This window comes from Euprymna scolopes, chromosome 5, assembly GCF_053919585.1.
Source record: "Euprymna scolopes isolate OS-2025 chromosome 5, ASM5391958v1, whole genome shotgun sequence".
NCBI classification, from domain to species: domain Eukaryota; kingdom Metazoa; phylum Mollusca; class Cephalopoda; order Sepiida; family Sepiolidae; genus Euprymna; species Euprymna scolopes.
In genome coordinates, this window is record NC_136486.1 from 178327517 (window position 1) to 178351032 (window position 23516).

At 35.8% G+C, this 23516-nt stretch overlaps 1 protein-coding gene across 1 annotated transcript in view; it reads left to right on the forward strand.

The window, feature by feature from the left end:
- The first annotated feature begins 5780 nt into the window (after positions 1-5780).
- The window catches only part of LOC145277052 (protein downstream neighbor of Son-like), a 72166-nt gene continuing 54430 nt past the window's right edge, over positions 5781-23516 (forward strand). Inside the window, exon 1 of the mRNA XM_080128709.1 lies at positions 5781-6234. Within this exon, the coding sequence (XP_079984835.1) occupies positions 5893-6234 (342 nt within the window). The 5' untranslated portion in view covers positions 5781-5892. The remainder of the gene's footprint in view (positions 6235-23516) is intronic.

Consider the following 23516-nt stretch of genomic DNA (forward strand, 5'->3'; position numbering starts at 1 on the left):
AATGTTGTGAAAATCACACTCAAGTCGAGAACAGTAGTTCGATGAATCCAAATAATACAAATAACCAATCCTCATCTCAAAAATTCAGAAACGTCTTAAAAATTTTTGCTTTTTACTTTTATTCTAAGCAAGGCATATTTCCACAGAAGTATAAGAGGCTACTGTAATAGGGGTCAAATTTAATGGAGTTAGGCAGCAGGATGTTTGTTCACATTACATTTAAATTTCTATATGTTGGCATGATCAGGAAAGTAAGTTTCAGGAAAGATATTAAAAAAGCAACAAGGGATTCGATTTTGCTATTAGTTAGATGCATTGGGTGTATTTACATTGAGCGGGTACAAGTGCAGTAAGTTTATTGAAACACGTTTTGTAAAATAAGCACAAGATTGCACTACTGCAGTGACGTGACCTATTAAGTTAGAAATTCTTTTTTGTGTCTTATCCAAGAGAGAGAGAGAGAGAAGCTAGTGGTTAATGCACCAGCCCAAATCTTGCAACAACAATCTATGCACGAACGAATAGTGACTTTATAGAGATATAGGATTCTAGCAGATGTGTTAAGACTTTTTTAGTCTGGTAGAAAGAACCTACCTTCTTTGAAAATTTCTAAACCTTGTGACGAACATGGGCGGAAGTGCTCAAGAATTGTGTGCCAATGTGTTAGTCGAGCCTACCTATGGCAAAAATGAGTTCATCCAAGGGCTATAAAAAACCGATATCAGAGTCATTCAGAGAGTAACTGCTGAGGTTGGTCTATGTTAAGTCGAATTGACGGAGTTGTTCGGGATCGTCTCATGTTGAATCGACGGAGGCGTTCAAGTTTGAATCGATGGAGCTGTTTGGGATTGTGTCGAATTGACAGAGGTGTTCATGTTCGAATCGATGGAGTTGTTCAGGATCATGTCGAATTGACAGAGGTGTTTGGATTTGAATGGCTGAAGATGTTCAGAATCGTGTCGGGTTACATGGATGAAATTGTTTGGGATTATGTTGGAGTGTTTGGACAGAATTGTTTGGGACTGTGTTGAGTCGTATATACAACATCATTCGGTTTTCGTATATACAACATCATTCGGTTTCCGTATATACATCATTCGGTTTCCGTATATACATCATTCGGTTTCCATATGTACAACACCAGTTGACTTGATGGTGCAGTTGTGCTGCCATGTGTGATAACAATTTTTTTTGTCTCTCTTTCCTCGTGAAACAACAATCCTAACCTTTGAATCTGATTTATTCTAATAGTTTTTGGAGGTTTCATGCAACAGAATCCCTGGTTTCTTGAGCTATGCAGAGATACTTTCTCTGTTGCACATTCTTTTTCCTGACCTCCCAGATTGCGAAGGCTCATTTTCCAACACATTCTTGATAACTCTCCTTCATGTGACAGATGCCTATATCCCAGTGATCACCTTACAATAATGGTTAATATTACTTTAAACCTCCGATTCCAAACTAAAGTGCAGTTACTTAAGATGACGAGATCTCATCAAATGGGAACGGTTCATAAATGAGTTAACAGAATGGATCAAAGCATGCATAGACACATATGTCCCTACGTGCAAATTCTATAGTAAAACATACTTTCCCCAGTGGTTCATTTCGACATGTGCAGCTCTTATTTGTATAGGTAGGGAGCATTCTACCGATTCAACTGCCATGAGTCAGATAAATATTTATAGCATCCAAAAACAATTTTAAGCGTGTAATGGCCGGAGATAAAATTAGATATATCAAAATGACCATAAAATGCATTGAAGGAAAAAGTGGCTATCCCTATATACTTCAGCCGAACAAAATGCCAGATAAGAAAACACAGAAGCAGTGGCAGCTGGTGCCTGAGATTATTGGGAGTGCTGCTGCTTCAAAAATTTTGCGTATTGTTTTAATATTGTGTAAAAGAAATTCGAATATATAAGTAAATATTTAATCAAATAATAAACAAACATTCAAATAAATATTCAAATATATAACACAGGCAAATAATCAATCACAAATGGATAATATGCAAAAACTTTTATTAAAAATATTTTTTAAATCGTGTACACTTTAGAGAATAATAAAAATGATATATACATTTATTTCTTTTAAACTTTTCAGATTAAATAAAAGTTTGCGTTTTTTTTGTTTTTTTTTTCGTATTTTTTTGCAAACAAACGAAAAACATTTTTAAGAATACATTTTATTTACAATTTTTTAATAACTTATTTTTTTTTATAAAAACAAAAAAGAAAAACTTTGAAATTTAGGAGTGTACTATTTGAAAATAGCGTTATATTTAATAACAGTTTAATGTCCAAAATTTATTTTTAAAGATGTATTTATAACAAAACGTATTTGTGAATAAAATGCAAAATAAAAAAGTTTACATTTTTATATAGTAAGCAAACAAACAAAAATATTTAAAGAAACAAAATTTTATTTACAAATCTTTTAACAACTTGCTTTTTATATAAAAAGAACAAACAAACGGCTAATTTCTGACCTTCCCATGCCAGTAAAGATCGACATAAAGTGGAAATTTATTATAAGAAAATAGGGTGTCATATATAAGCATTATAAAACATCGAATTTTAATGTAGCTTTCTCCCCAAAGAAAACAAAAAATTAAAATTGTCTCAGTCCAGAAGGATTTCTAATTACTTTTTTTTAATGTGTATTATCTGCCCCATCTACTAACAAATTCAATGTAAAGTTTAAAAATGCATAATTATAAAAAGTGTTTCTTTACTTACAAACACATTTTTATTTAAAAAAGCCTTGTGCAAAAAAAAAAACATTTTTCAATGTGTAAAACTTCTAACATTGTCCTTGTTGGAGGCAAATAAATGCTAATTTTTTTTTATATCTAAAACATACAAGTTAAAAAGATTTCTAACTAAAATGTATTTTCAACATAAAGTGTTTCTTTGCTTGTTTGCTTGTAGGAAAAAATGTAAACAGTTTTTTTGTAAAGTTTAGTTGTTGCAAAATAAATAGCATTTAAAACTACGTAAAACAGACAAACAAAAAGGCAGGAAGATGGAAAAGTAATTTTATTTTTATGGTAAGATTTATTTATTGTATATTTGATTTTTATCCTTAGTCGCATGCTAGCTTCACTGCTAAATCCCCGAATACTTAAAAAAAAAAAAACAACAACAAAAAAAAAACAGGTTCTGCATATTATATATTTCCGTCTGCTACTGAATTAAATCACAACGCTAAAAGTGTGCGTATTTAAAAAAAAAAAGAAAAAAAGCACAATATTTTATGTACAAGAACACGTTATATGCACATTTTAATAATAATTAAAAAAAAATGTAAATAAGCCTCCTTTTTTTTTTTCAATAACAAAATGTTATCATATTTCTACAGAAGTAGAAGAGGTTACAGGCGCACACTCTAAGTAAACTCTGAATTTCATGAGCATTTGAGATGCGGAACTGCGAGAAGCGACAGTTCCCCAGCGGCCGTTATCAGCTGTCTATAAGCGCGCATGCACAGAAGAGAATTTCATTAAGAAAGTGTAACTATGAATTTCACAGCTCCAAGCAAGTTTTATTTTTGTTTTTATATGAATTTGGAGATACCGACATTAAACTTAATGATTTTATAATGTACACATAGAAAAAATAAAATGATAATAATAAAAAAATAAACATATTATTTTCAATTTTATCATTAATATTGTGTAGAAATAATTTGGGGGTGCTGCAGTCCCACAACTCCATGCACGAGCCGCCACTGCACAGAAGATATATAAGCAGCAGTTTGGAAGAGTAAGAAAGCAATTTGAACACAAAAGAGAGATGTAATGTCTGCTATTAATAGAACCTTCTTGGTTGAGTGAGGAGCTCTTCAGTAATTAGGAAGAAGAGACAGTAAACTCCACTCTTGTTTTCTCAATGAAAACACCTGCACTAACTTGACAAACTGACAAAATCACACCTCTTCACTTAGAAGTCTCTAGATGCTGGTTTTTTACTCTAATGGCTCCTTTCCTTGAATTCCCTCTCTGCTCCTGTTTCTCTGACTGTACCAACATACAGAAATATAAATTTATATGAACAAACATCTTCCCAGTTGGGATGTTCCTTTAAATCTGATCCCTAATTCAAAACAACCCCTTATGTCGTTATACTTGTGTGAGTTGTGTGTAAGAATATACTACATCATTATTTTTTGTAACCCTTTGGAAAGGTATGATACTATATATCCTCTCTCCAGCTACGGCTAAATAGCAGAGTAGATTAGACTCTCAAGCGATATGGAACGATAAAATTGTCACCCTAGAAAAGACGACATGATTCCATTTCTGTTTGCTGAAAACCAGTTTTCTTTTTTGTTGTAGACCATCTACTAGTTGAACAATTGGGTACAAATCCCAAGAGTGATAGGAGTCTTCTATCATGTCTGAAAGTGACACAATGTTGAACGAGCAAGATTGGAGATGTGCCGCCGTGCAACTCCTACTTTCTACTGATCCAAATTATGACAATAAAACCATTGCCAGCACCCTCAAAATACATTGCTGGATTGGAGAGACGTGCCCAGGGTGATGAAAACAAAGTTTCCGGCCACGGTTATGATTTTTGATGTGGTTCCAAGTGAGGGCCACATCATGCCACCTAACATCTTCGAAGTTGGCTTGAAAGTCAACACTAAAGTGTATCTGGATGTGTTGAAGAGTGTGATGATCCTCTGGTGTAATCAGGTAGCCGCTGCCAGACTCTGGATGTGGCAGCAGAACTCAGCGCTGGCCCACAAGTCCAAAAATAAAACAAACAAAAAAGACCCAGGCTTGGCTTCAGAAGGCGTGCTACGACTTTGTACCATTCTCTCACTGCCTCTATCGATCTGAACCTGTTGGACTACTTTGTTTAATCATACATCAAGAACATCACCAACATGACTTCCCACAACACCAAAGGCAACCTGATCGCTCCCATCCGCTGAATATTCGCCAAGCTCCCACCAGTATGTTCCCAGTTCCGGACCCATATTGAGGCTGAAGGCAGCTACATTGAATAAATGTCAGCTCTACTACATAATCAAGTTACCTGAATTGATTTTTTGGCGCTTTTACATAATTGAGACTAGATTTCGTAGTCGATAAATGGAGTTTTCAGATAAAAAACAATGGTTTCAACTGATTTTTTTTGTCAATTATGCAGTCGGAATTACCTGAATATTACTGAATAATAAAAAACAACTTTAATCGCGTTAGAAGGTGAATAAATGCCGCCATCTTGTTTGAATCCCTTTTCGGCTCTCCTCTGTTTTACAATCGTTTTCATCAAATTCTTTTTTTTATTTTCTTTAATAAATAATTTCCTACCTTATCGATTTTCGTAATTTTTTTATTTAATCATCTTAAAAATACGAGGAATACGTAGATACCATTGTTTTCATGTGAAAATCAGTATTACGATTTCCGAAATCTCGTCCCAATAGTGTAGAAGCGCCGATGTTTTAAATAAAAGTTTTAAAATAAAGCTGTAGTTGTTGCTTCCTTTAGGGTGACACTTTTATCGTTCCACCCATTATGTTGTACATTACAAGTAGTCGAGGAAATAGAAACTATGAAATAGTTTTCTTTGCATCGTTTCCAGTCATCCTGGATTCAAGCAATCCTTGTTTAAGAGAGATGCGGTTGTAGATTGCGCAACATTTGTTTAAATATAGACCCCTTCTGCTTGTAAACTTAGTGTTTACTCAATGTAAGGAGGTTGACACGGAAAAACGAGACAAGGGAAATAACTCTAACGTGACTATTTGATTCCTTCCCAGAATGCAATGTTCAACAGCGCCAAAGTTCAAGTTTTTCCATAATTTCCTCCTAATTCATTCAATTCAACTTTTATTTTTAAAATTATTTTTATCATTAGACGACAAACTAAAATAATGGAAGATTGTTTTTCACCATGGAAGAAACCGTCGGATGTAATGAAATTAAGGCGAAAGAAAAGACAATTAGAAAATAAGAATTTAAGAGAGTCGAAGCGGATAAAATTACGCGAAGGCGAAAACCGAAATGAAAATGAAGTTGGAAATAAAACCGAAATTAATTCTTTGTCCAATTTTGATTTAGGAAGCATCGATTCTCCATTGTTGCGATCGAAGAATCCTTTCCGGAGGAACAGCCTGCAAAACTCTAGACTCCAATCCCAGGAAAATAAGGACGACAAACTTACGAAGCATAATTTATTGGACGCACTCGATCGTCAGGATCAAATCAACAATAACGTATGTTTTTTTTTTTTTTGTTTTTTTTTTTTTTTTTATAAAAACAAACCAGAACATCCGAGTCAAATATTATTAAAAAAATCGGTGTTTGTAAAGATAGAGTCGATAGATTGATTTTTTTTAAATATATAATTTATGTCGAAAATAGTAATATATCCAAAAATTACGAAAATTCATAAACAACTTTTTTTGGTCGACCTAGACGAGAGGATCCAAAATGGCCGACCAGGACTGAGATATGACACGTGCCGTTGTTTCCTTAATAAATTATTTCAGTTAGAGCCGATGAATTGTCAGATATTTTTTATTTTTTTACTTCGTTTTGTTTTGGTAAGGTTTCATTATTATTTAACATTTATTTGTGTGTAAGTTGCTATTTATTAGTATAAGCTCGAGCCGTTGTTTCCTTAATAAATTATTTCAGCTAGAGCCGATGAATTGTCAGATATTTTTTTTTTTTTATTTCGTTTTGTTTTGGTAAGGTTTCATTATTATTTAACATTTATTAATACATGAGATATTTCTTCCTAACTGAAATAATTTATTAAGGAAACAACGGCACGTGTCATATCTCAGTCCTGGTCGGCCATTTTGGATCCTCTCGTCTAGGTCGACCCTTTTTTTTTTTTTACAAGGTGGTCACCAGTCACCACCACTTATCAAGGCTCGGAAGCCACTCAGGGATAAGGGTTATTGCATTTACAGTACGTTAGTGTGGGGATTTAATAAAAGTGTCTACTTAAGGGGGCGGTTCATCAGGAATTTGTTTACGTTGGACTTGAAGACATTGGGTTTTTATTAAAAACAGTCTCGTAATGGTAAAAAACAATACGTCAGCCATTAAAGTGACAAAAAGGGGGATAAGTATGTCCCCTGTATTCGCAATCTTCACATCTAGGGAAAATGCAATTTTCCGTAAAAATTACGGTCACTGTGCAGTACTACTGCACAGTGACCGTAATGCACTACTGCACTGCAGTAGTGCATTCTGGTCGTCTAACCTCCAAAGGGTGTTTATTCCGAAAGCCTGTTGCTTTCTTTAATAAATAATTTCAGCAACACGAGGAGATTGAGGGTGTTTTCTCTGAAAGCCGTTCTTAACATGGGGAGGTTGGAGGTGCTTATTCCGAAAAGCATTTTCTTATTTTGGTATTATTATACAAACACCGTGACAGCGTTAGGGTTAGGATTAGGGTTAGGGTTAGGGTTAAGGTTAGGGGTTAGGGGTTAGGGTTAATTCGCTGTCACGGTGTTTGTATAGTTTTACCCTTATTTTCAATCTCCCCGTAATCAACTTCTGGTACTTGTACAGTTTAATCAAGACATTAAAAAATGAAAATATCGAAAAAAAAAAAAAAAAAAAAAAAGGGTTATATTGTACGTATCCGTTATGGAACGAAGTTCTCCGAAAAAAAAAAAAAAAAATTCGGTGCTAATGCAGAGATCCGCGCTATTTTTTTTTTTAAATCGTATTTCCAAGTTTAATTAAAGTTTTATATGTTTTTGGTGCAAGTCTATAAATGGTTAACAAATAATGTTTTGGTACTTATACAGTTTAATGACGACATTAAAAAATGGAAATATTGAAAAAAATTTTTTTTGTACGTACCTGTTATAGACTGAAGTTCTTCGAAAAAAAATTTCACTTCATTTGATCAAGTAGTTTTTTTTTTACAGCGAAAAACAATTATTTATCACGGCTACGTCAACGTGGCCATTTTGGAAATGTTATTGCAGCGCCCAGGAATTCCCTAAGGGCAGGTAACTTTCCCCAAGGGCAAGTAACTGCCCTACGTAGCAGAATACCTCCATTTTAGGCCAATCTAGCCCTTTTTTTTCCACCAGAATGAGATTTTTTTTTTTTTTTTTTTTTTTTGCGGAGACAGATGCCATTTTTGGAGTGTTTTTGTTTTTTTTTTTTAATTTGTAACAGAAGAAAATAAAAAGAATAAAATATTAGAAAAATTAGAAATGTGCAACCGAAATTTTCGAATTAAAAAAAAACAAAAACTTAGGGTTTGTATTACTGTATATGGATATGTTTTTAGTGTTTTTATTCAATGTAACATGTTTATTCAGCTCGAAAAGCATACGGTGTTTACCGATGTATTGGAAAATTCAAAATGGCGCCAGAGTCTCTCTTTAACACAGTAACTTCAGGAAAAGACGTTATAAATAATAAACTAGACAAAGTACTGTTAGAAATTCGCTCAATATATATTACCGTGACATAAGTTGACATATATTCGGTGTTTTTTAAATAGTATTTTGTGTAGTTTATTATTTATAACACCTTTTCCCAAACTTACCATGTTAAAGAGAGTGTCGGCGGGCACCATTTTGAATTTTCCAATACATCGGTAAACACTACTGCGCATGTTTCGAAAATAATCGCGTAAAAATTTTTTCAGTTCTTTGCATTCTTCAATTTCTTGCCATATTCAATAGTATTCTGCTTTAAAAATAAAAAAAAAAAACGGAAAAAAATTGCAGATGTGATGTGCGCATCTCATTCTGGCGAAAAAAAAAAAAAAGGCTAGATTGCGAAATCTGGCCTAAAATGGAGGTATTCTGCTAGGTACATTTCCAAAATGGGCACGTTGACGTCGTCGTGATAAATAATTGTTTTTCGCTGTAAAAAAAAACCTACTTGATCAAATGAAGTGAAATTTTTTTTCGAAGAACTTCAGTCTATAACAGGTACGTACAAAAAAATTTTTTTTCAATATTTCCATTTTTTAATGTCGTCATTAAACTGTATAAGTACCAATGTTTTTTTACTATAAAAATCTGAAAAAAATCTTTATAATGTACGTACTTGTCACTGCATGAAAATGTCATATTCCAAGAATCACGTAAATCGATCAAGTAGCTTTTTTTTATTTAAGAAAATCAAATATTATGAGACATTTTATCAAAGAAAAACTTCACGCCATCTTGTTTTTGAATGATAACACTGCTAGCGACACCTATTGGGAATGTTTGGAATATAAGATCAGCAAGGGGCAGACAATCGACTTTCCACACTATAGAAAAAAAAAACTTGAAAAATTAAGACATAAGTTTTTGAAGATGTCGAAAACGAAAATAACGTTTAAAATCCAGTAGTTTCCAAGATATGAAGAAATGTTAGTTTAAAGAAAGTGGGGGATCACTTTTCTATAATAATTTAACGTATAATGATCACCCACTTTATGGCCATCATTAGTGTAAAACTTAAATTTACGCCGCTGAAATACACATTTGCCGAATTTTTGTTGGAGGAGCGTCAACGTGTGGGTGCTCAATTTACGTAAAATTCTTCATATCTTGGAAACTACTCGTTTGCTGGAATTTTAAACGTTATTTTCGTTATCATTCAAAAACAAGATGGCGTGAACTTTTTCTACGATAAAATGTTTCATAATATTTGATTTTTTTTTTAAATAAAAAAACTACTTGATCGATTTAGTGATTTTTGGAATATGACATTTTCATGCAGTGACAAGTACGTACATTATAAAGATTTTTTTTCAGATTTTGATAGTAAAAAAGATTACTTGTTGACCATTTATAGACTTGCACCATGTTCTTTTTATTCAATTGTAAGGTTAAAATACAGAATAGGTACAAACAAAACACCTTCCCCTCCCCATGTTAAGAATGGCTTTTTAAATAATAACGTTATTTCAGCACGGATCACTCTCTGCATGAGTACAAAAATTTCACTTTTCACAAATTTCACAAATTTAATTGAATAACTCTCCTCTAAAAAAAAAACAAAAAAAAAAACGAAAAATAAAAATGCTTTTGTAAATCGTTCGTGAAAACTTAATTTTTTAGATCAATTAAAAAGCATCAAAAAACTATGTAATAGAAAAATGAACCACATTTTTTTTCTTTCTGAAAACTTTCTTGTTTATTTCAAATGTCTGCTAAAAAATTCTTTCGCGATGTCACAAGTCACCTTACTACGCGCGTCCATGCGCGAACGCATCATGTAAGAATAGCATAAACGATGGCGGTGGGTGCGGTGAGTTGACACAAAATAGTGCGAGGGTTCAGGGGTTAATACCGTGCAAACGCTAAATTTGCGACGGGTTTGAACATCAGATTCGTCGTCAGCGACCCCGAAAACCTATAAAAAACAAATTTTATTGGTCGGTGTTCTTCTGCTGTAGTTAAAGTAAACATTTACCAAATTTTTTTTTTTTTTCGGAGATCTTCATCTTCAGTCCAAAACGCATACATACAATATAATCTTTTTTCGATATTTTCAATTTTTAATGTCTTGATTAAACTGTATGGTACTCCTTCAGTGTTGAGTTCCATGGCAACCAGCAGAAAAATTTAATGGGTAGGGTAGATTTTTCTGCTGGTCGCCATGGAACTCAACACCCAAGGAGTACCAACTGTACAAGTACCCAACTTCTTCGGGTGGTCCCCCTGTGGAGTGCACTTTCACCAAAATTACTTTTAACTGTAAATAATTTTCTACTTGATGAATTTTTTGTAATTTGGGATATATTATTTATTTTCGACACGACAACTAAGTAAATGCTGTTTTTGCTTAAAACCACATATTTAACAAAAATCGATCTGTCGATTCTATCTTAACAAACACCAAAAAAAAAAAAAAAATCGAACAACCTATCTATAACAAAAATAAAACAACAAAACAAAAAATAACGATTAAAAAAATGCCCGATTGTGAACCAAAAGATGAAGTCTTTAATATCAGGAACCAAATTTGATGAAGCATCATTTACTGTTGACTTTGAGTTTACTATTTTTCTTGTTTACCACTTTTATGGTTAGTTTAGGATTAAAAGAACAAACAAACAAAACAATAAAAAAATATGTTCGGTTTAAATACTGTAGAAACTTAAGTACACCGTGCTAAAATAATGTTATTATTTAGAAACCCATTCTTAACATGAAGAGTGGAAGGACAAAGTGTCTTTTAACTATTCTGTACTTTTAACAAACAATTTAGGGTGGCTGACGTACACGAGTGCTACCGTGGCCTTATCGGCTCCGATGTTGAATGTTGTTCGATTGAGGGAGAAATCATTACTTTTACAAGGACAGAATCTTTGTGTGTGTGATCTAGTTTGTTTTATTTATTTTAGCTTGAAATTTGCTCATGATTTTTGTTATGATTTTATCTGTTTTTTTCTTTTTTTTTTATCGATATTTTTTTTTGCCGGAGTTTAACAGGAAAATTGGTGAAAGTCAAAATGGAATCCGCGCTATTTTAAAATATTATTTTCAAGTTTAATTAAAGTTTTACCTTTTTTTTATTTTTATTTTTTACATAAGCGTCACCACTTATCAAGGCCGAGAGGCCACTCAAGGACAAGGGTTAAAGAGTGTACAGTAGTCAAAAGGACAATATAGTAATCGATAGTAATGGAAATTCGGTAAATTTGTTAACTTAAGTGGAATGACTCATCAGAAACTTGTTTACGTTGGACTTGAAGACAACCATATTGTAGTCAGCTGGAAAGCAGGAAAACAGAAGACAATTCCACAGGCGTGCTGTTGTAAAAAATAAGCTTTGTTTATGGAATCTACGTTTAGATTTAGGCACGGATAAAGAGTGGGGGGAATTATTGATAATGTTTTCAGCTAGACGAGTGTTTCTGCGTTATTTATTTTAAATAAAAAATAAAACTTCCAAGTTCACTTGAACTTTACTTTTTTTTTTTTTTTTTTTTTCTGTTTATCGCCACAAGTGCTAATTTTGACTTCCACCAATTTTCCTTTAAAAACCAATTCAAACATTGGGCGAGGCATTTTTTTTTTACACATTGATCACCACTTATCAAGGCCCGGAGGCCACTCAGGGATAAGGGTTATTGCAAGTACATTACGTTAGTGTGGAGATTTGATGAAGTGTTTACTTAAGGGGGCGGTTCATTAGGAATTTGTTAACATTGGACTTGAACACATCCAAGTTGTAGTCCGGTGGGAAGCAGGCAGACGGAACAGAGTTCCACAGGCGTGCAGTTCTAAGAAAGAAGCTTTGTTCATGGAATCCGCGTTTTGATTTAGGCACAGATAAAGAGTGGGGGAAACTGTTGACAGTGGATTCAGCTAGACGGGTGTTTTTCGTGAAAGATTGGCGAGGGGGGACCAGAGATTGGAGTTCAGACGAGCACCTGCCATGGAAATAACGATAAAACAAGGACAGGCTCGCAACGTCTCTTCTGTGGGAGAGAGGTTGCAGGGTAGAGAAAAGGGCATCCCCCACTAAGCCACGAAGTCTATTTTGTACTCTGTCAAGGCAGGATAGGCTGTTTTTAGCAGCTCCTGCCCAGATATGGCAACAGTATTCCATCCTTGGATGTACTTGGCTTTTATATAGATAGAGAATTGCATCAGTAGTGAGATATCTTCTGGAGCGGTAGAAGGATCTCACCATCTTTCCAGCGACCTTGGCAACAGACTTGATGTACGTGTTCCATTTCAGATCAGGAGTAAAGGTCAAAGCCAGAAGCTTGTCAAAACACGGGGCCTCACCCAGACGAGAGCCATCCATCACAATTGATGCCAGATGAGGATCAGAGCGTTGATGATGTAAGGATAGGATGATGGTCGTGTCATCAGCATAGATGTCAACGAATGATTTAAGTATGTGTTTAGGGAGGTTATTGATGTAGATCAGGAAAAGAGTTGGGCCCAGGATTGACCCCTGAGGGACTCCAGCATTTATATTGTAGGCCTCCGATTTTTGTCCATCTACCACTACTCTTATGAGCCTATCGGAGAGAAATGATTTAATGATTGAGAAAACATTTCCAGTTATACCGTAGCTGGAAATCTTGTGAAGTAGACCCTTATGCCATACCTTGTCGAAGACCTTTGATATGTCAAGAGCAATTGCCCTAGAAACGAAGCCTTTGTCATGAGATTCACTAATCCTGTGGGATATAACCGTTAGCACATCTGCGGTAGATCTTGCAGAGCGGAAACCATATTGTGTGTCACTAAGAAGGTTATTCCTGCTGAGGTGGTTGACTATTTCTCTATTTAATATGGATTCCAGCAACTTACTCATAACACAGAGGAGACTTATAGGTCTGTACTGAGAGGGAGATGACTTATCACCTGAATTCTTAAATACAGGGCAAACTGATGAGGTCTTCCAGGGAGTCGGAAAGCACTTCTCCTTAAGGCAGCACTTAAATAGTTTCGTAAGTATGGGAGCAAGTTCTGGTTGAAGCTTTTTTAACACTATAATTGGGATGCCATCAGGGCCAGTTGCTTTACTGGAATCTAGGTTCTTGATTAGCTTGGCGACCTCATGCACGGATATTTGTATGTTACCTAGCTTGTTCTGTGTTATAGGAGGAAATATGGGGAGTTGATGGCCTTCGTCGCATCGGGTAGAATTAGCTGCAAAGTTCTTTGCAAATAGTTTGGCCTTGTCTGACGCTGACGAGATGACCTCTGGTCCATTGATAATTGTTGGGATAGAACGCACACTTCTGTTCAGGATCCTATTTGTTATTTGCCAAAACTGGTGGGATCCAAGCCGCTGATCAGCTACCTTGGATTTAACAGACTGGGCATATAGCTCTCTTGCATTTTTTATTACTCTTTTACAGTGGTTGCTGGCAGTCCTGAAAGCAGCTTTAGTCTCAGTGCATCTATTACGTTGGTAGCGATGGAAAAAGTGATTTCTGTGCGTGATAGCAGCAGCACATTCTGGGGAGAACCATGGCTGGCTGTTAGGTTTTTGTTGGAATTTTTTAGATGGTATGAATTGGTCTATGCCTACAATTAACCATTCGGTCAGATCTGATACTATAGAGGACACTTCCTTTTTAAACATGGAGTGCAGAGGTAAATCAGATATGAATGTACGGAAGCTATCCCAGTCAGCCATAGAGTATCGGTATACAGTACGGTGGAGGGGTACGTCTGGGGACTTCTTACATTTCGTTTTTATCTTAACTGATACGACGGAGTGGTCAGAGGATCCTAGAGGAGAATGAACGGAACATGAACTTCAACCATTAAAAAAAATAACGGTAACATAAGTGCATAAGCACCAAATTATTGTTTTGTTTTGCTTTCATTAAATCTGGCCAAAACAAAAAAAAAAAAAAGCGAACTTGAAAAAAAAAAATAACTCCGGTATAGTAAAACTTTAATTAAACTTGAAAATAATATTAAAAAATAGCGCAGATTCCATCTTGACTTTCACCAATTTTCCTGTTAATAATTACATAAACTCCTGCAAAAATAAAAAACGCACACACACGCAAAAATTCTTTCTTTGTAAAAATTATGATTTCTCCCTCAATCAAAGAACGTTCAACATTGGAGCCGATGTGTATTTCGCTAGTGGAGAAGCACTCGTGTACGTTGACCAAAAGGGTTATTGGTTATCTCCAAGATCAGTGCTTGGAAGAATCAAGCTAGCGGAAGTGGATACGGTTGATACAGAACGGAAACCTGATACGAAAAACGTAACCATATAATTATTTTAAAAATTACGGTGCACAAGTACTTTTGCCACCACGCTATTTTTAAATAGTTTTTTTTTTTTTTTTTTCAGACTTCACAATATCTTTTTTTTTTAATTAAATTGTTAGGTGGAAGCACAGAATAGTTATAAAATACTCTCTCCTTCCCATGTTAAGAATGGCTTTCAAAATAATTACACTATTATTTCAGCACGATGGCAAAAGTGCACAAGTACCAAAATTACTTTAGTTTTAACACTTGTGTTATTTTTATTGTGGACTATTATCCTCATCTTATTTTAGTTGTTTCACGATGTTTCGGCCAACTATTCCTCTGGCCTTCGTCAGGTGGTAACCGCGACGGATAAGAACTCTTAATCTCCTGACTGCATCCACTGCAATTACTGCCTTCCGTAGTTATTGTCGTCTCACCACGTTTTTGGCCAAGTAAGCCTCTGGCTGGCTTTGAGTAGGATTGAAACCGCTATCTTCAGTCAATTCTCACCTGGAACCGTAGAAATTCAATGTCTCTATCAACTGCGCCACGGGCCCCGAAGGGCAATCAAGGTTGAATTTTTTGGTCTTATAAATTCATGTTTATATATTACTAATCGGGGGTACTCCGCGTTGACCGGGTATTTGTAGGTGTGTGTGTTTTTTTTTTTGGGGGGGGGTAAATCAGAACAAAAAGGAAACTTAACGATAGCGTTTTTTTTTAATAAAAAAAAAAAAAAAAAGATGAGGATTTGGTGGCATGTGGGCTCGAACCCGGAGCCTTGAGGCCTATAGACTGAGCCTGAACACCTGAACTACGGCGACAATGTTAATGCAAGAGCGATTAAAGTGAGTCAAGTCAAGGAGGTTTGATTGACAGGTTGCCACTTAATGAGGTCATCGCGGGAGAGTTACGATGACGGGGCAGTTTTTTGGTGTTTGTTTACTTTGTTTCACTGCGGGATCATTTTTTCATTTACTGCGGGGCAGTTTGGAGTTCCCCAAGATGACGGGAGGAGGGGGAAACCAGCTCCCCATTGAAAGGGAATTGTCCAAATTGAATAGCAATTGTCTGATATAAGGTAAAAACCGCATTGATCAAAGCTGATTGCTTTTGGACATTCCGGCGAACACGCTGGGAACGATAACCTTTGTATTAGTTTCGCTTTTATTATACGAAAAAGGCGAATCTACACGTGCCAATCGAAAAATGTTGAATGTTTAGCTTTTGAAAGTCGGGCAAATTAAATACACACGCGACCCCCGTTCGTAACTTGTAGATATTATGATTTTGACTTGATATAAAAAGTTTTAAAAATGTGTGACAGCCTCGAGAAGCCGCCGAAAAAAATCCTTTTGCGGACGTACACAAAAAGCGAACATACATACATACACACATTTTCACTTTTATATTTATAGATTTAATTGGAATTCAGAACTAGCGCCCATACTTACAAAACTGTTTAAACGTTGTCTTAAGGAGAATTGCTTCCTATCACCCTGGAAAATCTCATCAGTATGCCCTGTATTTAAGAATTCAGGTGATCACTCATCCCCCTCCCAGTACAGGCCAATAAGTCTCCTGTGCATCATGAGTAAGTTGCTGGAATCGTGTTAAATAGAGAAGTAATCAACCATCTCAGCAAAAATAACCTTCTTAGTGACACGCAATATGATTTTCATTCTGTTAGATCTACAGCAGATGTGCTAACAGTTATATTTCATAGGATTAGTGAATCTCTCCACAAAGACTTCCATTCTAGGGCAATTGCTCTTGACATATCAAAGGCCTTTGAAGGGTATGGCATAAAGGCCTACTTCACAATATCTCCAGCTACGGTATAACTGGAAATGTTTTCTCAATTATTAAACCATTTCTCTCTAATCTAAGAGTAGTGGTATAGGTAGTTCACAGAATTAATGTTGGAGTCCCTCAGGGGTCCACCCTGGGCCCAACTCTCTTCCTGATTTACATCAATGATCTCCCAAATCACATCCTAACATCATTCGTAGACATTTATGCTGGTGACAGTTGAAAGGTCATAAATGGCCTGATTCTCTCTCCTCTGATCTTGAGTACGTGGTGGAAGGGGGAAAGAGATGGCTAGTTAATTTCATGCATCTAAAACCAAGCTTCTATCTTTACATCATCAATGTTCTGATCCCCATCAGGCATTAATTGAAATGAATGGCTCTAGTCTTGTCGAGACGCCATGTTTTGACAAGCTTCTGAATCTGATCTTAGCACATAATCAAATCTGTTGCATAGGTCGCTGGAAAAATGGTAGCATCATTCTACCGCTCCAGTAGATATCTCACTGCTGATGCAATTTTCTACTTTTATAAGAGTCAAGTACGTCCAAGGATGGAGTACTGTTACCACATTTGGGCAGAAGCTGCTAGAAGCAGCTCATCCTGCCTTGTCAGGGTTCAAAATAGACTTCGTAGCCTAATGGAGGTGCCTTTTTCTCTTCCCTGCAACCTCTTTGCCACAGAAGAGATGTTTCGAACCTGCCTCTGCTTTATCTCTATTTTCATGGCAAGTGCTCGTCTGAGCTCCAAACTTCCATGAAAAACACTCGTCTATCTGAGACCATTATCAATATTTTCTCCCACTCTTTATCTGTGCCTGAACTTAAATTTAGATTCCATGAACAAAACTTCTTTCTTAGAACTGCATGCCTGTGGAACTCTCTTCTGTTTTCCTGCTTTCTAGCTGACTACAATGTGGTCATTTTCAAGTCCAATGTAAACAAATTCTGGATGAGCCATCCCCTTAAGTAATCAAATTTACCAAATTTTCTCTACTAACAATTACTACGTCCCTATATTACTATTGTCCCATTAACTTCTGTACACTCATTAACCCTTATCCTCGAGTAGCCTCTGGGCCTTGACAAGTAGTGACTCCTATGTAAAGAAAAAGGAAAAAGCTATAAAGGGCTATAGTAGCATGGGTTGCTTCTTATTGATTTATGCCCGTTTTTTTTGGGGGGGATAAGATTGTAATTCTGGATCGATCCCGGACTAATCCAATTGCCAAATTCCATTTGATTCAGGAACTGGATAACTTTCAGATTACAATCCGATTGTTATCTGATGTAATCCAATGATCTCACTCAAAGACAGAATTTTCATTGGTCCTGTGTGACATCACAACCAAAACGAAAACATCTGCCGAGACAGGATTTGCAGTGAGTTGATGGACTGGAAGCATTGCAGTACAAAATATGACAGATTTCCAAAAATAAAAGCAAAACTATAAAAAAAACTGCTAAATCGTGCATCTAGTAAAACCAAACAGAAAAACCATGTAAAAAAAAAAAAAATCGATCCCCCATATTGGAACCACTCGACGAGAGCACGCACACCCTTCTATATATATATATAAAAGGAAAAATATGTGTATGTATGTTTGCTTTTTATGTATGTCTGCAAAAGGCTTTTTTCGCCGTGATTCTTGGTCGGCTCACTCATTCTTAAAACTTTTTATATCGCATCTAAATCATAATAACTACAACTTAACAACGGGGGTCACGTGTGTATTTAATTTGCTTGACTTTTATGAGCTTGCCACGTCTTGAAAAACGAATGATCTGGCTTGCAGTGCAAAACTAGATCAGATATCACACCACTTCCTTGCACCTGTTTATTTTGCTTTATAAACCTTCACATAACGCCCTTATCAGTTCCTCTCCATCGTGGCCGAGATGGTGAGGTGTCGGGCGTTTTTTTCCTTTCGTTTCCACCTTCGCGTCAAGGCTTTGAGGTTCAATCCCATCTTCCTACTAAAACTTTTCTTTTTTTAACATGCACACCTTCAAACACTCGGGCAATGCCGGGTACCCCCCGCTAGTCTTATATAAAGGAATTTTCATTTATTAACTTAAGGGAAATGATATTATCTAATGTATTCCATATTGTTTTCACTGATCGCCATGTTTGTTTTCGCGTGTGCATTCAATTTTAGTGTTTTTTAAATATTTTAATAATGCTTTGATCCCCATCTGGCATCAATTGAAATGAATTGCTCTTGTCTTGGGGAGGCTCCATGTTTTGACAAGATCCTGGCTTGACCATTACTCCTGATATAAAATGGAACACTTACATCAAATCTGTTGCCAAGGTCGCTGGGAAAATGGTGGGATCCTTCTATCAATCCAGTAGATATCTACCTGCTGATGCAATTCTCTACCTATATAAAAGCCAGGTACGTCCAAGGATGGAGTACTGTTGCCACATCTGGGTAGGAGCTGTTAGAAAGGACTTATCCTGCCTGGCAGAGTTCAAAATAGACTTCGTAGCCTAATGGGAGATGCCCTTTGTTCTCCCTTGCAACCTCTTTCTCACAGAAGAGACGCTGAGAGCCTGTCTCTGCTTTATCGTTATTGTTATGGCAAGTGCTCGTCTGAGCTCCAATCTATGGTCCCTCCAAACATTAACGAGAAACACTTGTCTAGCTGAAAACACTATCAATAATGTAGATTCCATGAACAAAGTGTCTTAGAACTGCACACCTGTGGAACTCTCTTCCATTTGCCTGCTTTCCAACTATAATATGGTCGTCTTCAAGTCCAACGTAAACAAGTTCTTGATGAGCTGTTCTCCTTAAGTAATCCAATTTACCAAATTTCCACTACTAACAATTACTATGCCACTGTCCCATTGACCAGTGTACAGTTTTTAACTCTTATCCTCGAGTGGCTTCTGGGCCTTGATAAGTGGTGACTCCTTTGTAAAAAAAAAAAAAATAAATAAATAAATTGTTGGCACTCCATCATAAATGAGAGTAATGCACCGTCCAAATAAAATGCATAAAAGAAATCAAATTTAAGTTTGTTACTAGTTATCTTCAAAAACTTTTCAGACTTATTTATACAGGCATTTAAAATTATCGTAGACTTGAAAATTCAGTATGTCATTGCAATACATCTTATTTTTTTTTTTATTTATTTATTTTTTTTTTATTACATTTTCACCCCAAACAAGGCACATTGCCACTTCGGTGTAGGGGGCTACTATCAGGGGAAACATCTACTGGGGTACTATGTAGGGATTAGGGCAGCGATATGTTGGTTCACGTTGCACTTGAACTTATGCATGTCAGTACAGTTGGGGAAGCAGTGACCTGGAATGGAATTCCAAAGTCTAGCAGTCCTGGGGAAGAAACTACTGGAGTAGAAAGATCTTTTAATTGTTGCTTAAGATACAGTCGACAGATTGATTTTTTAAAATATGTCATTTTAAGCAAAAACAATATTGCATACTTAATTGTAATGCTGAAAATAGTAATATATCCAAAACTTATGAAAAATCATTGTGTAGGAAGTTATTTCTAGTTAAAAGCAATTTGTATGGAAAATTGTGTAAAATCGCATTTTTCTTAAACGTTTTAAAGTAGGCAGTAGGAGGCTATATATGGGGGTCATAACTCCGAAATGAATATTTTAGATTTCTTGTGTCATAGTTGTAATATTTGTTGTCTATAGTGATAGACTTTTTTTTTTTTTTTACTAAAAACACAGATGACTTTTCGTAATTTTTGGATATATTACTATTTTTCAATATGACAATTAAGTATATAATATTGTTTTTGCTTCAAATGATATATTTAAAAAATCGATTTGCTGACTATATCTTAACAAGTAGCAAAAATTTATATCTAATAGCAGGCCGCCTGGCATTGCCCAATCACCCTTAAATATGATATTTTAGTTTATGCAGATTTCATATTTATTACTATTATAAAGCCAATTCTCTAAAGATTATTATATTGCATCCAATGTATAATAGTCATTTCAAAAGTAAAAAATATGACTTGAGTGTTATCAGTTAGCATTGAAACCAAACCATTTAGCATTCCAACCTTATTCGTTACCATCTAAGCCATGTCCATATGCACATAAATAGTTAAAAAAATAACATTGTTTAACCTCGAAATGTATAGAATTAACACCTCAAGTCGACTCATGCATACCAAGTTTTGATTTATTTTTCAATTTTGACCTCATAGCAACTATTTTTGCCTGCTAAAAACTAACTCAAATTTATTCCACAGGTCCAAATCCTCTATATATCAAGTTTCCAGTCCATAGGCCAAAAATTGACAGGGTAGTTTGGTAGAGACCGTTCCTCACACAAATAGCAAGACAAGGTCACCTTTTATATATACTAGCAGGGAGACCCGATGTTGCCCGAGATTGAATGATGTGTAAGATGTTAACTTTGATCAAAATCGCCCGTTCCTTCTCTCATTGGATTATTTTGATTATCGATACCAATTGAAGACCTTCTGATACAAAACCTATCTAAGAACACTGCCAGACACATAAAGTACCTTTGTGTAAAATTTCATAAAAATCAGCCCACCCGTTTTTGAGTCCATAGGGAATGAACTCCTGCACACACACACACACACACACACACACACACACACACACACACACACACACACACACACACACACACACAAAGTTTCTTTTATACAATAGTAGAAAGAGAAGAGATAATTATATTTATATCTATACTCCTATAAATTTGTTTTTCTTTCGTGTGTATTGATATTTTTAATATTAAAAACTCTTTTTTCTATTTATTGTATTTATTTGCTTCCCCACCAAAGCAAATTAGGCACAAGGCCGTTTTTAATGTGGGGTAAAACCCAGCTCCCCTAAAAGTAGGCAAAAAAGGTTACCAAAAATAACAATTGTCCCAGTATAGAGGGTTTCCCCTCCATTGACTGGTACAAATTATCTTAAGTGCAGCATCTGCAGAACAGATTGTATTTATTTGCTTCCCCATTGAGCAAATTAGGCACAAGGCCGTTTTTTAATGTGGAGAGAGAGTGGGGGAGGGAAAAGGGGACCAGTTCTCGATGGGTGGGAAATGAGAGCTGCATAGTGACAATTGGTATGAAGGGTTGCCCCTACATTGACCAAGGTCTTATATGTATGTGGGGTTGCCCCCGCATATGGTCCTTGCTTGCCGGAACAGATACTACACTTTGATCCCGGCCCAAAGGCCAAGAACAACAGGGTATTTATTTGCTCCCCCACCAAGCAAATTAGGCACAAGGCCGATTTTTAATGTGAAGAGTGAAGGAGAAATGGGGACAAACTCCCCGGAGAGTAGGGGAGCTGGATAGTGATAATTGGTATGAAGGGTTGCCCCTACATTGACCAAGGTCTTATAACAACAGAAAAAAAGGCAGCCCTCTTTTCTATTTATTTAAAAGGAAAATACAATTTTCTTATATCTTGGTTGTGGAATTTCATTCACTAGCAAACGATCTAGCTAATTTGCATATTCTTTTAAACATTCATTTTAATTAATTCCCTATTAGTTTTTCGGTTTTCTTATGGGAGGATCATCTTTAGTTAACTATTACGTGTAATTATATTCATGCAGATATTCTACATGATTTATACTTGCATTTTTTTTTTTTTTTACAAGGTGGTCACCACTTATCAAGGCCTGGAAGCTACTCAGGGATAAGTGTTATTGTAAGTACAGTACGTTAGTGTGGATATTTAAAGTGTCTACTTAAGGGGGCGGTTCATCAGGAATTTGTTTACGTTGGACTTGAAGACATCTAAGTTGTAGTCAGGAGGGAAGCAGGCAGACGGAGTTCCACAGGCGTGCAGTTCTAAGAAAGAAGCTTTGTTCATGGAATCTGCATAAAATTTGCGTAAAATCTTTACAGTAAACAAAAAATTGTTTCCATATATATTTATGTATACGTATATATTTTTGTTTAATCTATCTATCTATATATCTATAAAAGTGAACGTGTCTGTGTGTCTGTCTGTCTGTCTGTGTACATTTCTCTACGCAATAACTCTGTCAATTTTTAGTCTACAGACTCGAAATTTGATATACAGGGTACTGAGATTTGGGAAAATCTTTTCAATCAATTTACGGCAAGAAATTTGGCTGTTAAGGGGTCAAAGTTCAACGATTTGACCTTTGAGAGCTCTACCAAACTCCTCCGACAATTTTTAGTTTAAACACCGGAAATTTTAGATATAGGTTCCTTGGACATGGATCTAACTTAATAACTTGATTTGAGCCCAAAACAATAAATTTTCAGGGGTCATAATCGATTCTGGAATGGTGTGAGCAACCTGGGAATCCATCTGGCAGACACCTTATGCATATGCAAATGGTCATGAATGATAGTTTTCACAGACCCTGTACTAATCTTGACATCTTGGGCTATTTGGCGAATAGTAATGCGGCGATCTTCCAAAATGACAGCCTCAACTTGACGAACAGATGCCTCATCAATGGCAGAAGGAGGGGAGCGACCAGGTCTGAGAGCTGTTTCCACAGACTTCGGGCCATGTTTGAATTCACGATGCCAGCGTTGGGGCATTATCACTGTAAGTTTCTTTCATTTCATCAAAAGTCTCCTGTGGTGTGCGTCCTTTCAAATACAAAACCGGATCACTGCTCGACATTCAACAGGCTCCATTTCACACCTGACTCAGTTCAAACACCTGTAAAACAGAAACCACAATTAGTTCAGAGCTGTAATTTGCCACATAACCTGTGGAGATATAAACCATTGCACATGCAAAATTTCAGCTAGATAGACAACTGGACGTGAGTCAGGGGCATTACTTATTGCACGCTCCTCATACTGTGATTTGAAGCCAAGTTTATAGGACGACTTGAGTGGAGTATTGGACAGCAAGATGTTTGTTCAGATTACATTTAAATTTCTGTTATAGTTGGGGAAACAGGGAAAGAATTAAAAAACCAAGCTGTCCAAAGAAAGAAGGTATTAACATTAAAAAAAACAACTCTATAATGAAGCGTTGTGATTTTATT